Source organism: Coturnix japonica, chromosome Z, assembly GCF_054131305.1.
Source record: "Coturnix japonica strain WE chromosome Z, WE-NBRP24, whole genome shotgun sequence".
NCBI lineage: Eukaryota > Metazoa > Chordata > Aves > Galliformes > Phasianidae > Coturnix > Coturnix japonica.
This window is the reverse complement of record NC_140702.1, coordinates 65,715,647-65,727,202: the sequence shown is the minus strand read 5'-3', so window position 1 is coordinate 65,727,202 and position 11,556 is coordinate 65,715,647. Positions and strand designations below refer to the sequence as shown.

The 11,556-nt window shown below is 42.8% G+C and overlaps 1 protein-coding gene across 3 annotated transcripts; it reads left to right on the top strand.

Annotated features, from left to right (window-relative positions):
* The first annotated feature begins 2 nt into the window (after positions 1-2).
* On the top strand, positions 3-10,248 carry ARHGEF39 (Rho guanine nucleotide exchange factor 39). Of its 3 annotated transcripts, none has more exons than XM_015848339.3 (10): positions 3-35; positions 2,291-2,450; positions 2,999-3,093; positions 3,772-3,892; positions 4,829-4,947; positions 6,410-6,480; positions 6,935-7,063; positions 8,454-8,683; positions 9,522-9,610; positions 9,796-10,248. In XM_015848339.3, exons 2-10 carry the CDS (start codon positions 2,304-2,306, stop codon positions 9,809-9,811), a joined length of 1,017 nt encoding a protein of 338 aa, XP_015703825.1. In that variant the 5' UTR covers positions 3-35; positions 2,291-2,303; the 3' UTR covers positions 9,812-10,248. The 3 variants fall into 3 exon arrangements, with proteins under 3 accessions (XP_015703825.1, XP_015703823.1, XP_085384648.1); XM_015848337.2 differs by having other exon boundaries at positions 2,204-2,450; XM_085528522.1 differs by having other exon boundaries at positions 3-381.
* The last annotated feature ends 1,308 nt before the right edge of the window (positions 10,249-11,556 follow it).

Sequence of the window (11,556 nt, the reverse complement as noted above, 5' to 3'; positions counted from 1 at the left end):
TTGAACGCGGAGCGGCGACCGCGGAGCTGGAGCAGGTAACGGGCGGCGGTGCCATTGGACGAGGGGAGAGCCGAGGGGTGGCTGTACTGTACTGTACTGTTCTTTACTCTTCTCTACTTTGCTGTACTGTGCTGTACTGTGCGGTGCGGTGCCTGGCCGCCCCGGGAGCGCCAACATGGCTCCAGGACAGCCCGGGGGTCGGGGCAGCAGCAAACCGGGTCACGGTGCGGGGCGGCGGGCAGAAGGAAGGAGATGATGAGGGGAAGCCTTGCGGGTACGCTGGGGCCTCCTCAGGAAGGAGGGAGCTGGAGCAGGGCTGCTACGGAGCAGCACGTTCAGTGTGTGTGCATCAACTCCTGCTCGCTGTGTGAGCAGCCCATGGTAAGCAATGTAGTGAGTCTGCCATGTGCTCCAGCATGCTGGCCTCACAATTAGTCCTGATTGCTGGTTGTTTTTCCAGGATACCCCAAACTCTTTCACAAGTTTAAAGAAAAAAAAAACAGCAACAAAGAAAACCCTGAAAATTTCATAGGACGGTTTGGGGAGACCCTTGAAAATCACCTGGCTGAGCTCCCCTGTAGTGAACAGGGGTACCCACAGCTCCATCAGATGCTCACAGTCCCTTCGCCCTGACCTGGGGTACTTCTACAGATGGGGCATCCACCGCCTCCATGGGCAACCTGTGCTGAGCACTCCAGCTGTGGGCACAGTGCTCCAGGTGAGGTGTCACAGCGCAGAGCAGAGGGGCAGGATCCCCTCCCTCCAAATGCTTTGGATGCAGCCCAGGATCCGGCTGGCTGGTTGAGCCACAGGGCACACTGCTGGCTCACACCCAGCTGTATCCACCAGTACCCCCAGGTCAGAGGTGTCACTTGGAATATTGGCAGACCATCTTGAAGTCGTTAGTTATACAAGCTTTGACCAATAGATTTTATACTGAGTCTGAGAAGGAAGAAATGAGCTGGTGTGCTTTTGTGTTTTCTATTCTGCCCAGAGGTTCCAGGCAACTCATTACATGTAGGCTTGAAATAGTGAGATTTCATTAGATTTAAATTGAGATGGTATAGCCTGGTGGTCATTCGTTACCTCATTTGGTTTTGTTTTAAACAAATTGTGCAACCTGCCCTGGGTAAAGATACTCTCTGGATGGTCGCCTCTCAGAATGTAATTTGTGTGCTGATGCTAAACCATTGGTTAGCGTTACTGCAGAGCTGCCTCTCCAGCTCCCAGCCGCATCTCGTAGTGAGAAAGACTTGACCTTAGTAAGTCTTGTGGCTGTTTCATGAATAAGTGTGAGGAAAAAACCCAGAAGAAATGCCTGGTGCTACGAAACAATGCGCACGTCCCTCAGCCATCTGGACTTCTGCTAAGCTAAGGAGGCCATACTCTTTGCGTGACTTTTGATATCTGAAATGTCTGGAAGGCTGTATTTGACAAACGCTCTTCTCTGAGACAACATAAATTTCTATGCTAGCATAGCTTAAATGTTTGTGAGGCAGAACTTCTGTGGGGGCAGCCCAAGATAGAGCGGCAAGCTTACCCTGAAACCACAGCCTTAGCATCATGGCAAGCATGCAACAAGCCGCTCTTCCTCTTCATAAAAAGAAAGCTAGACGTAATGAACGCTGTGCTGGCGTCTGTTTCATTCTCTGGGAGAGGGTGGTGAGAATGTTTTTCTGTGTAAGAAAGCTGTGATGCTCTTGAAGAAGAGCAGCAGCAAAGCCTGCTAATAAGTGCACAGGGTGGTTCATGATGGTTGCTTGGGCTCTCACCTCTGAAATGACAAACTACTGTTAAAAAATAGCTGTGCAAAACACTCACTTTTAGGGGATTCTCCATGGGGGGGGGGGGGGGGGGAACAATCTCACTTGTAGCACAAATCTTAGGACTGTTTTCTGTTTTTATATGCTGTACCTCTTCAACCTGCCGATGTCTGTGCTGTTAGTGAGATGTCTGCATGAAGGATGGCCTAAAGCACAGGAAGCAGCAGCATGTGGGCTAGTAAAGCAGGTGGAACTGTGTGCATGAGTTTTGCTTAGGGCTGCATTGTAATGTGTTACTTCTCTTGCTTTCACTGTTGGGTCTTACTGTCATTTTTCCTCTGGTTGATGCAAGGTTCGTGTCCCCACAAGTCAGAATGCAGAAGAAAACTGAGGAAGCTGTTGTTGAATGTTGCTGTTAACTGACTTCCTGTCTTCCACAGAAACCATAGAGTTTGTGCCCTTTGGCTCACGTTGTGCATTTGTTGTGTGCCCATCTCTCCTGGCTCTCAGGAGTGGTTACCTTTCAGTTTATCAGCTACCATGAGCTACTCACCCCTTCTACGGATGCCTGGAGCAAACACAGTGGAAGAGCAGAGGGCTCGCTGGGAGAGAAAGCGCTGCCGCACAGCCAAGGAGCTGCTGGAAACGGAGCACAGATACCTTGAGCAGCTGTATCTGGTGGTAACGGTGTGTATTTAGGCCCTTCTGATACATGGCTGTCCCCAGGAAGCACGTGTTTATTTCTGTTGTCATGAGGTCGCAGGACATGAATTCAATGCATCTATGCAATATGCGACAAATCACAGCTCTTTATGTTGCTGAACCTGAAAGCTGGTGTTTTTTTTCTGTCTTCCTGTCTTTTACATCTTGTTATGCATCTGATGGCTTGTGGTTTTGGCCCTTTGACTTTGGTTCATACCTAGCCATAAGTTTTGACCATACAGGGGACTTGGCTTAAGCTGCTTGATAGGGACATAGAAAACACACAGATAGATGAAGAAGTAGGCAGTTAAAAACAGATGCATCTTGGAATACTGAAATAGACTCAGTCACGTGCTTCTAGCTATGGTCAAGGTTACCGAAAATACTTAATGTGACGATAGATATTTTAGATAGGTGCTCATGATACCTGCTGTCCTTCTGAGCTCGACTGTGCAGGCTGCAAATTCTTGCCTGTGTTCAGTGCTAAGAATGATCTTTGAATTACCTGTGATTTTTAACTCTTTCCTATTTAGTTCTTTGTGACAATTTTAAAGGCCAAAGGGACACTGAAACCTGCTGTAATGGAAACCATATTTGGAAGCCTGGAATCCATATATTCTGCCAGCCAGTAAGTGAACAAACTAATGGAAAAAAGCATCTTTACTGTGAGGGTGATGGAGCACTAGAACGGGCTGCCTAGTGAGGTGGGGGAGTCTCCTTCTCTGGAGATACTCAAGACCCATCTGGATGCTTTCCTGTGCAATGAACTCCAGGGAACCTGCTTTAGCAAAGGGTTGCACTAGATTATTTCCAGAGATCCATTCCAACCCCTACAGTTCTGTGATTCTGTAATGGTATGAAGAGAACAGTGTGTCAATGAGAAAGTAGGACTTGAGGAAATAAAGCTAATATCTTGTAAAATAGGCATTCATTTCTACCACCACTAGAAGTATGACAGTTGCAGATGTACCCATGCTGATCTGTGTCCACATATCTGGATGCCTCGTTGTTTGGGTGGAAACCTTGCCCACAACAGGGGGATGGATCTAGGTGGTCTTTAGGGTCCCTTCCGTTTGACGATTGTTTTCTGGATAGTAGCTTAAACCCAGAAAAACTACTCTGTACTATTTTTAAGGGTTGTTTTCTGCAGCTTGTTCTATGACCATGAAGCATAAGTTCTGGATAGAAAGTGAATGTGAGATGGAGGCTGGCAAATGAAAGTAAGCATAGGAATGAACCAGAAGGAGCTCAGGAAACGGTATCAGTAATGTACCCTTGCCTAATTATCTTTCCTCCCTGTGCACAGAGTTCTGTCATTTCACCTGGAGAGAGGCAATTTAGGACTAGGATTGGAGAATTTCTGTCAGAAATTGGAGCTTTATGGTTACTATGCTGAGAATTTCGAACAGGCAAATAAAACCTTGATGGTACGTATCTCCTTTACTCTTCCCATTGTCTTTTCCCTCTCCTCCATTCTTTGAAGCATTCTTTTGCTTTTGCTTCTGATTCTTGAGTGGTTGGTTTTTTTCCTTTTACTGGGCTGTTTCCTGTCCTTCTGACAGAATTCCCTTCTGACAGAAATGTACTGGGATATCTGTTCTTTTTTGCTTGCTCACATATAATCATATTTTGACTTTGGAGAGGTGCCTTGAGGTGATGGGAATGTGGGTCTGCATTGCTTTGTCTTGGAATGAATGGCAAAAAGCCACAGGTGGTGATACTAACTTGTGGTTTAACCCCACAGCAGTTCAGCACCACGCTGTTCTGTCCTTTGTTCACTCTTCCACTCCTACTGGGAAAGAACCAAACACGTGCCCAGCTGGTCCATGAGCAGTGTCAAGAGCATAGCAAACACCTGTCAGTTTTATAGTTTTGATGCCTTATGGTATGGAATATTCCTGTGGCCTGCTTAGGTCAGCTGTCCTGAATCTATCCCTTTCCAGCTCCCTCCTCAGCCCCTTTGCTGTGAGGACAGTAGACAGTACAAGAAATTGAAATAACCTTGGCTCTGTGCAGCACTGCTCAGCAACAACTAAAGCTTCACTGTGTTATCAACATTGTTTTTCTCCCATAGCCAAAATACAGCATCATACCAGACGCTACTAAGAAAAGGTTAACTCTGTCTCAGCTGGAACCAGGGCACTAGATTAGTACTGCTGTGCATGTATGAAGGGGGGATATAATTTAAACTACTCGCTGGGAGATAGTGGTCAGAAGAAAGGAAATGGCTTGTCCGTGGCCACAAAATAAGCTGCTGATGCTTGTATTTAGTACTGAAGTTCCATTTTCTAATTGCTGGTGCAAACTAGCATGTGTATTTCTTTTATACTCTCAAAACAATGTACCTTCTCTGCTGCATGCAGGAACAATTGAGGAAAAATAAATCATTCCGACGTTTTAAAAAGCTCCAAGAAACTCGACCTCAGTTTCAAGGGATGAAGCTCGAGGATTTGCTTCCTTTGCCTCTGCAGAGGGTGCACCAGTAAGTGAGCTGTTCTGAGTCCTCATGGTGTTAGTATGAGAAAGCCAAAATTCATGTATAGTGTCTTGCTAATAGTAATACCATGTGTCTCCAAATTGGAGCATGTAGTGAAATGGTCCTCAGGATGTGCTTGTAAAGCAGAATCAGTGTATCTGGATGGTGACTGATTCCTTTGTTTAGCCCTGGATCCTAAACCCTTTATTTAGCTCCAAGATAGAATTGGAGTCATCTCAGTAGGTGGCTTAAGTTAGGCTCTCAACAAAAGCAAGCTGTGTGAAGCACTGCAGAGGTGCTGCTCCCAGCTAGGGACTGTTGTGCTCTGCATTTGTGCAGGTTGCTGGTCTGGAGCACAACTCCCTTCTTGTAAATGGTCACTTTTGGAGAGAGGTGAGATGAAGTCAGGGGAGCTTTTCTCCTGTGTGTGATTATCAGGACCATGTGCTTTTCTTGTATTTGGTGCCTGCCACAGTTGTATGAGACCAGACAGATCCCATTGCTGCCCTCTCCTTGAGGTGTCCTTTGAGAAGGCAGGCTGACTGCATGAGTAGAGTGCTGTATGCACTCAGTGGCTGCCTGGTTTGGAGAAGGGTATGAAGGTAATACAGAACCTGGGTAATACTCTAGGAGCCCGTTTGCAGCTGCTGTAGGACAAGTAGCTGCTCTTTAGCCGTACAGTGCTACTACAGTGCATTTAAGAGATTAGAGCCTTGTTTATTTGAAAATAAAGGGTTGAGCATACCACTGTCTTACAGATACCATTTTTAATCAACTAGGTAAATGTAAGCAGTCTTTTTTACTGTAATCTTTTGGGTCATTCCTTTGAATTTTGAAGACAGTATATTTGTTAGAAAAATTAGGCTTTTTTAACAGAAGGTCTAACTTTTTCATTAATCATCTCTTTTCTATTCACTTTTCACTTACATGTACTGCAAGTGAGATGACTTCTACCATTTAATGAATCTGCTTAGAATTTATTCTGTCAGTTCAGACTGAAAATCGTTTGATTTTACTGGGAGAAACTAGTTGAAGAGATCTGATTCTTTTTGTTAAGACTGGACAGGAATGACTTTATTTTCCTGTGTAGACACGTGGCATGAATGCTTCTATTCAGACATAAAGAAGAAACAAAAAAACCCCAGTTGTTTAAGGAGAAATGTCTGTAATTGAAGGCATTTTTATGAATCTTGAAGTTGTCTCGGTGTCTCAAGAAACAATCTGTGAAGTTGTTCTTAACAGCACTCCAGGAAATTCCAAAGGCTTGCAAATGTATAAAAAATACAGGGTAATATAACTGATACATCTGAAGATAAAGTGAATGTGAGCAATGAATTATGACCCAAAGCCACATGGTTAGATTTAGAGGTGTGTACTCTGTGTGCTGATGGTGTACTGTTAATGGTTTTTACAATAAAGGTGATGTTTCTGTTCCTGGTATTGTGCAATAAAACTTCTCCTATCTTAGGTACAAGCATTTCCTCAGAGACATACTGGAGAACACCAGCACAGGCAATGCTGAGTACCAGAAACTTGCAAGTATGATACCATCTCTAAACACCACTGCTTCCATTTCCCCTATAAATACTAGCATTCTTATTAGTGTTAGTTTTCTTGCTAACATTTTCTAGTTTTTGGTCTATTTCCACAAGAAGAAAAATCTTCATCTGTTTGGATTTCTAACACAATCACCATCTTGATTGATACATATTCCTGACAAAGAATAGGGAATTGCAATGTAGAGTGACCTACTGGGAAACTGGCATAGGGGTTAGATTGGAAAAATGCCAGTTGTGTTGGTCACAGACCTCAGTTTTCTAGGATAATACGACATTATCTTCCTGAAGCCAATATCAATTGAAATTAAGGAATAAATTTGTTATCGATACTTGGTTTAAAACATTCGCTTCCTTAATTTCACCTTATGTTTTCACAGCTTGATAGTATACACACTCAATTGTGATAACCTGAAAATATGCTGATGTAATTTCAGAGGCTGCTAAATCTGTTTCTGAGGTGTCTCAGTGGGTCCAGGACATCGTTCGTAAGAGAGAGAACTTACTGGAGCTACACAGGGTTCAGAAACTCCTCAAAGGACAGAAGATCCAGGTGGTGGCTCCAGGTAGGTCTTATAGTCAGCTCTGTTTTCCTTCTGCCAAGCTGAGATAACTGGAGGTAGTTTTGCCTTCATCTCTGACCCTACCCATGTCAGTCAGACTTCCTCTTCTGACCTGAATTTCATAGGTAGTGAAGTAATGTAATTAGTAAGTTATTTAGGCACCTTTTTAATTTTTAAGTAAAGATAAGCAGCATATTAAGTGTCTGGCATTCAGATAAAAGGAGCTGATGACATGCATTCAGAAACTTAGTTCACAGGAGCCCAAGGAGGTCTGGAATAGAAGTCCTTGATGAGAATGAGAGAAAGAAACTGAATTATTTTGGAGCTCCAGCTCAATCTGTATGAGTCTGATCACAGCATGGCATGAGGGAAACGATGCCCAGATCCACACCAACACCTTCTTTCCATTTGTTTTTTAAACTCAGACTGATCCCTGCCCCATTCCATTCTGTTCTTCAGTTTCCTGTTCTGGTAGGATACACCATTTCTGTAGATTAAGCTAAGCAGCAGCTCTCTTGTCTCTGTGTTTTATAAGTGTTGTATACTAAGACACACAATCCGTACTTAAAATAGTGCTGTTCTCTAAAAATACACTTACAAGTGCAGCCAGAATCTGTGGCACAAAAAACAGTGGCTGAAGTTCTCTGGCAACTGTTTCCCAGACCAGGACAGGTGGTGGTATCATAATAAGGCTTTGGATTGTTATAAATAATATTCTTACAGGCAAGTGTCTTCACTAAGAGTTAATGGCTATTGTCTACAATCATGCTGGTTAGAGACATGGCCTTAATCATTCCATTTTTTAATGTGTTTTTTTAAAACATCATTGCCCACATCTAGGCTTTTTGATTATTATTATTATTATTTTTTTTCCAGCTGATTTCTCTAATTTTAACTTTGCTGTTCATTTTGTGGGTAAGAATACGCTGGACCCTCTCTGTAATCTAATAAAGCTGCCTATTGAAGCCCTCTTCTCAGTGTGTTATTTTTGTTTCCCTTTGCTGATTTTCATTACAGCAGCAATCTCTATTCTGTAATTTGTTAACTAGTAGAGGTTTGTATGCAGTTAGATGACCTGTGAAATAGTTTTTATCAGCACACACAAGCAGAAAAAAAAACCAAACAGGGGTAATAGAATAAATTTTATAACTTTAGGCTAACTTCTGCTTTGCTGTTAATGGCAATCAAATTGAGTAACCCCGTTTAAGACAGCTTGTGGAATCTGAAGGTTTGTTAGTGAAAAGCCATGTGTGGGTGTTGGTGCCTTCTAGTGGCTGGGATTGGTACAGAGCCCGGCAGTTCACAAGGGTAATGCCTGTATTCTTTTTTGTAAATTAAGATCCTTTCTTGTGCCAGTGATTGACAACTGTCTTTATTTTTCTTGCATGCTTAGGGCGCTGGTATATCCGGGAAGGCTGGCTTTCGGTTGTGCCTTCAAAGGGTGACGAACTGAAGCGCAGGATGTTCTTCCTTTTTTCTGATATCTTTATCTCAACAAAGCCCTGCCACCCGCTGCATCTGCTAAACTCCGATAAACTGGACTGCACAGCTGTCTACCCTCTTCATGAGTGTGTAGTGAATAAAGTGTTTGGCCACACTCAGGGCGATGGAGGACTCCTCAGTGTAAGTCTTCTTGCTTCTGCCTGGCAGAAATATCAGTGGGTGAAATTGCAAAGCAAGTCTTTAACTGTCTCAGCAGCAGCATGGCTGAGTTGTTAAGTGGTGACTATGGTAAATGCAAAGAACTAGTCTGAGTTAGGGCAGCTCTTCTCTTTTGGGGTGATGCAGGCTGTCATTTTCCCTTCAGTGTGGGCCCTGCTGAACCCTGGAATACAGGCTGCTGCTTGTTCCACATAGGTCAGCTGAGGAGAGTCTGATCACACTCTGACATGCCATCAGCTGAGCACATGCTTGTGGGATAGCCCCACAGCCTCATGTCAAGCATGTCAAGCTGTGACTGTGGAATTACTTGAGAGAGAATCCTGAAAAACAGAGAATGTAGAAGTAGGATGGTACTATCACAATGGGTATTTATTGTGCTTACAACTCTTTGAGGACTACACGAGCTCTGTCTGGGAGTAATGCCTTAGGTGAATGTTTTAAATTCAGGTTTTTCTAGACTGCAGCACCTGGGAGGCTTTGTTGACTCATTGCTTGAGCGTAAGCTATAAAAACGAATTATTTGTTAAACAGTGTGTCTGTAGTTGGTGGTAGTGGAAGGACCTCTAGAGGCAGCTTGAAATAACAGAAAACTGAAAGACCAGCGTATTCAGACTGGCACTGCTGACTTCCTAACACTGTTAAATGAAAGCAAGCTGACATCTCTATCTAGAAGTCTGGCACTTGCTGAGTACTTTCCAGCCCGTCCGTGTGCCAATGCAAAATGTTTCTAACTATCTGGAAAAAAAAAAAAAGGCAGAAATCAACATGCGGGGCTGAGTCTCTCCTGTTTGTTTTTCAGCTTTCCTTCCCATACAAGACACTGTTGTTGATGTCCACTGACCAGCAGGATATTAATGACTGGTACCAGTGCCTCACAACTGCAGTCAGGTAGGCCTTCATCTTCCAGAGGGAAGGGCAGAGGAAGAACAGAAGAATTATGTGGACAATCATATAGATGTGTATATTTGAATCTATTATAAGGTTGTAAGACTGATAGAGAAGATCTTAGTGACAGCAAGAATGCAAGAAAGTAAAAAGAAGAGACTTAAATTTCCCTTTATTTTCCTCTACAGGCAGCTGAAAGCTTGACCCATCCGAGTTGAAGACAACTTAGATCCATGGCTGCCTCTCTTGATAGAAGTCAACATAACTTCAGGAAACATTCAGGGACGTTCAGTAGGAGAGTTGTGTTTAGAGGAACTACACACTGAGCTTGTGAGGTTAGGAATGTGTTTTCAGCTCTTTTAAACACCCATGGCAAAAAATGGGTATGCACACTCAATTTGTACATTAAGAATCTGTATCAGGACTTTCCCCCTACTTACCTTAGTACCTTCTAGCTTTTCTACCCTTTTTCTTTTGAGATTATTAAATCTAAGCACCACTAGAAGAAACCTTCACTTGCTTGCCCTCATTAAATACTTTTTTACCCAATTGTATCTCTAAGTTACCACTGGCACATTTGTATGTCTAGCTTCTCTTCTGACTTATTCTTTGAATAAAATGGATGTTTTGGCAACCAATAACATAGACATAACAATCTTTTCAGCTAGTGCCAAAGGGCCACAGTCTTCCTCCCCTGACATATTTATTTTTCATCATTCATACCCTTCATTTTTTTTACCAAAATGTTTTGAATAGTTTGCCTTTCCTCCTCCAAGAAAGTGGCAAATGGGCAGATAAGGGAAAAAAAAAATGTTGTGCTTAAACTTCTACCTCTCATCAAATACCACACAAAAATTAATCTGCCGAGCTAACTGAGATGAACTGGTGGGCAACAGAGTCACACTTATCAAACATGGTTCACATTTCTGATATGAATCATAAGAAACAGCACTCTTCTTTGCCTTTGGAGTGTGCAGTTGCCTTATCACATTGAAACTACAGTGAAAAAACTGGGCAGTACTTCTGCTCCTAAAGCACAGTGGGAATGTGCAGAGGGATAGAGTCAGCATTCTGGGGCATTAGACTGCAGGTGTTGTGCTACAGTTCAGTTTGCTAGGACAAAAGACCAATTTAAGTATGTAGTAGTCTATTATTCGTGAATTAAAGCCTCAATATTAAATTTTAATATGGGGAACCTATGCAGCAACAGTTCATTCATTTCTTCTGTTATGGAGAAAATAGCTATAGATCACACTAGGTCATACATATATCTATATACATATAGATTACATTAAGTCATCTGTGCAAGGCATGCAATTTCTTATTTCTAATGACCTTACAACTGGACACCCTGAAGGTGATGACCTAACCTAACATCACCTTCCACCAGATTAAGGTCTCTGCAACATTCACTTCTCCTTTCCTTACGCACTATCTCATCCTTCCTATATTTCTCAGTGGATTTCATTAAAGCAGAAGTGAGTCTGTGGGAGAGTTCTGAAGAAAGCATGACTGAATTGTCATGAACTTTCCTATGATTGGATTTTTTCTTCCATACAGCTAACACTTCACTACTTAAGATTACTGGGTAGTCTTAGCTTGTAGACCCTGACAGGGAGAAAAGAACACAATGTGTCTGTTTCTTTTCCCCAGCCCAAAAGCTACAGCTAGGACCATACAAATCAAGTGCAAAGCCAGCAATTCCAAGTTTCACATCTCCAAGTTGTTACTATTGCCTGTAAAAGTAATACTGTTGCCTCCTAGTAATACACGTTGCTACAGTACTGCTGGTTTTATCAATTTCAGTGCTACTGTGTTTGTTTGCAGTCAGCACTGCTGGAACAGTGAAGCTAACTTGATTCTTTGAATTTCCAGAGCTGAAAGTCTGCAAGTGGCTTCTAAAGAATATGAAGTTATGTGGAGTCATTATGCTAGAGTACAGGGCTACA

What these genes read in the sequence shown, in the direction of transcription:
- ARHGEF39 (XM_015848339.3), top strand. Translation starts at nt 2,304, where the DNA reads ATGAGCTACTCACCCCTTCTACGGATGCCTGGAGCAAACACAGTGGAA. An exon ending in AGGCAAATAAAACCTTGATG is followed by an intron (nt 3,893 to 4,828) that starts GTACGTATCTCC and finishes TGCTGCATGCAG; the next exon opens with GAACAATTGAGGAAAAATAA. An exon ending in GCGATGGAGGACTCCTCAGT is followed by an intron (nt 8,684 to 9,521) that starts GTAAGTCTTCTT and finishes TTTGTTTTTCAG; the next exon opens with CTTTCCTTCCCATACAAGAC.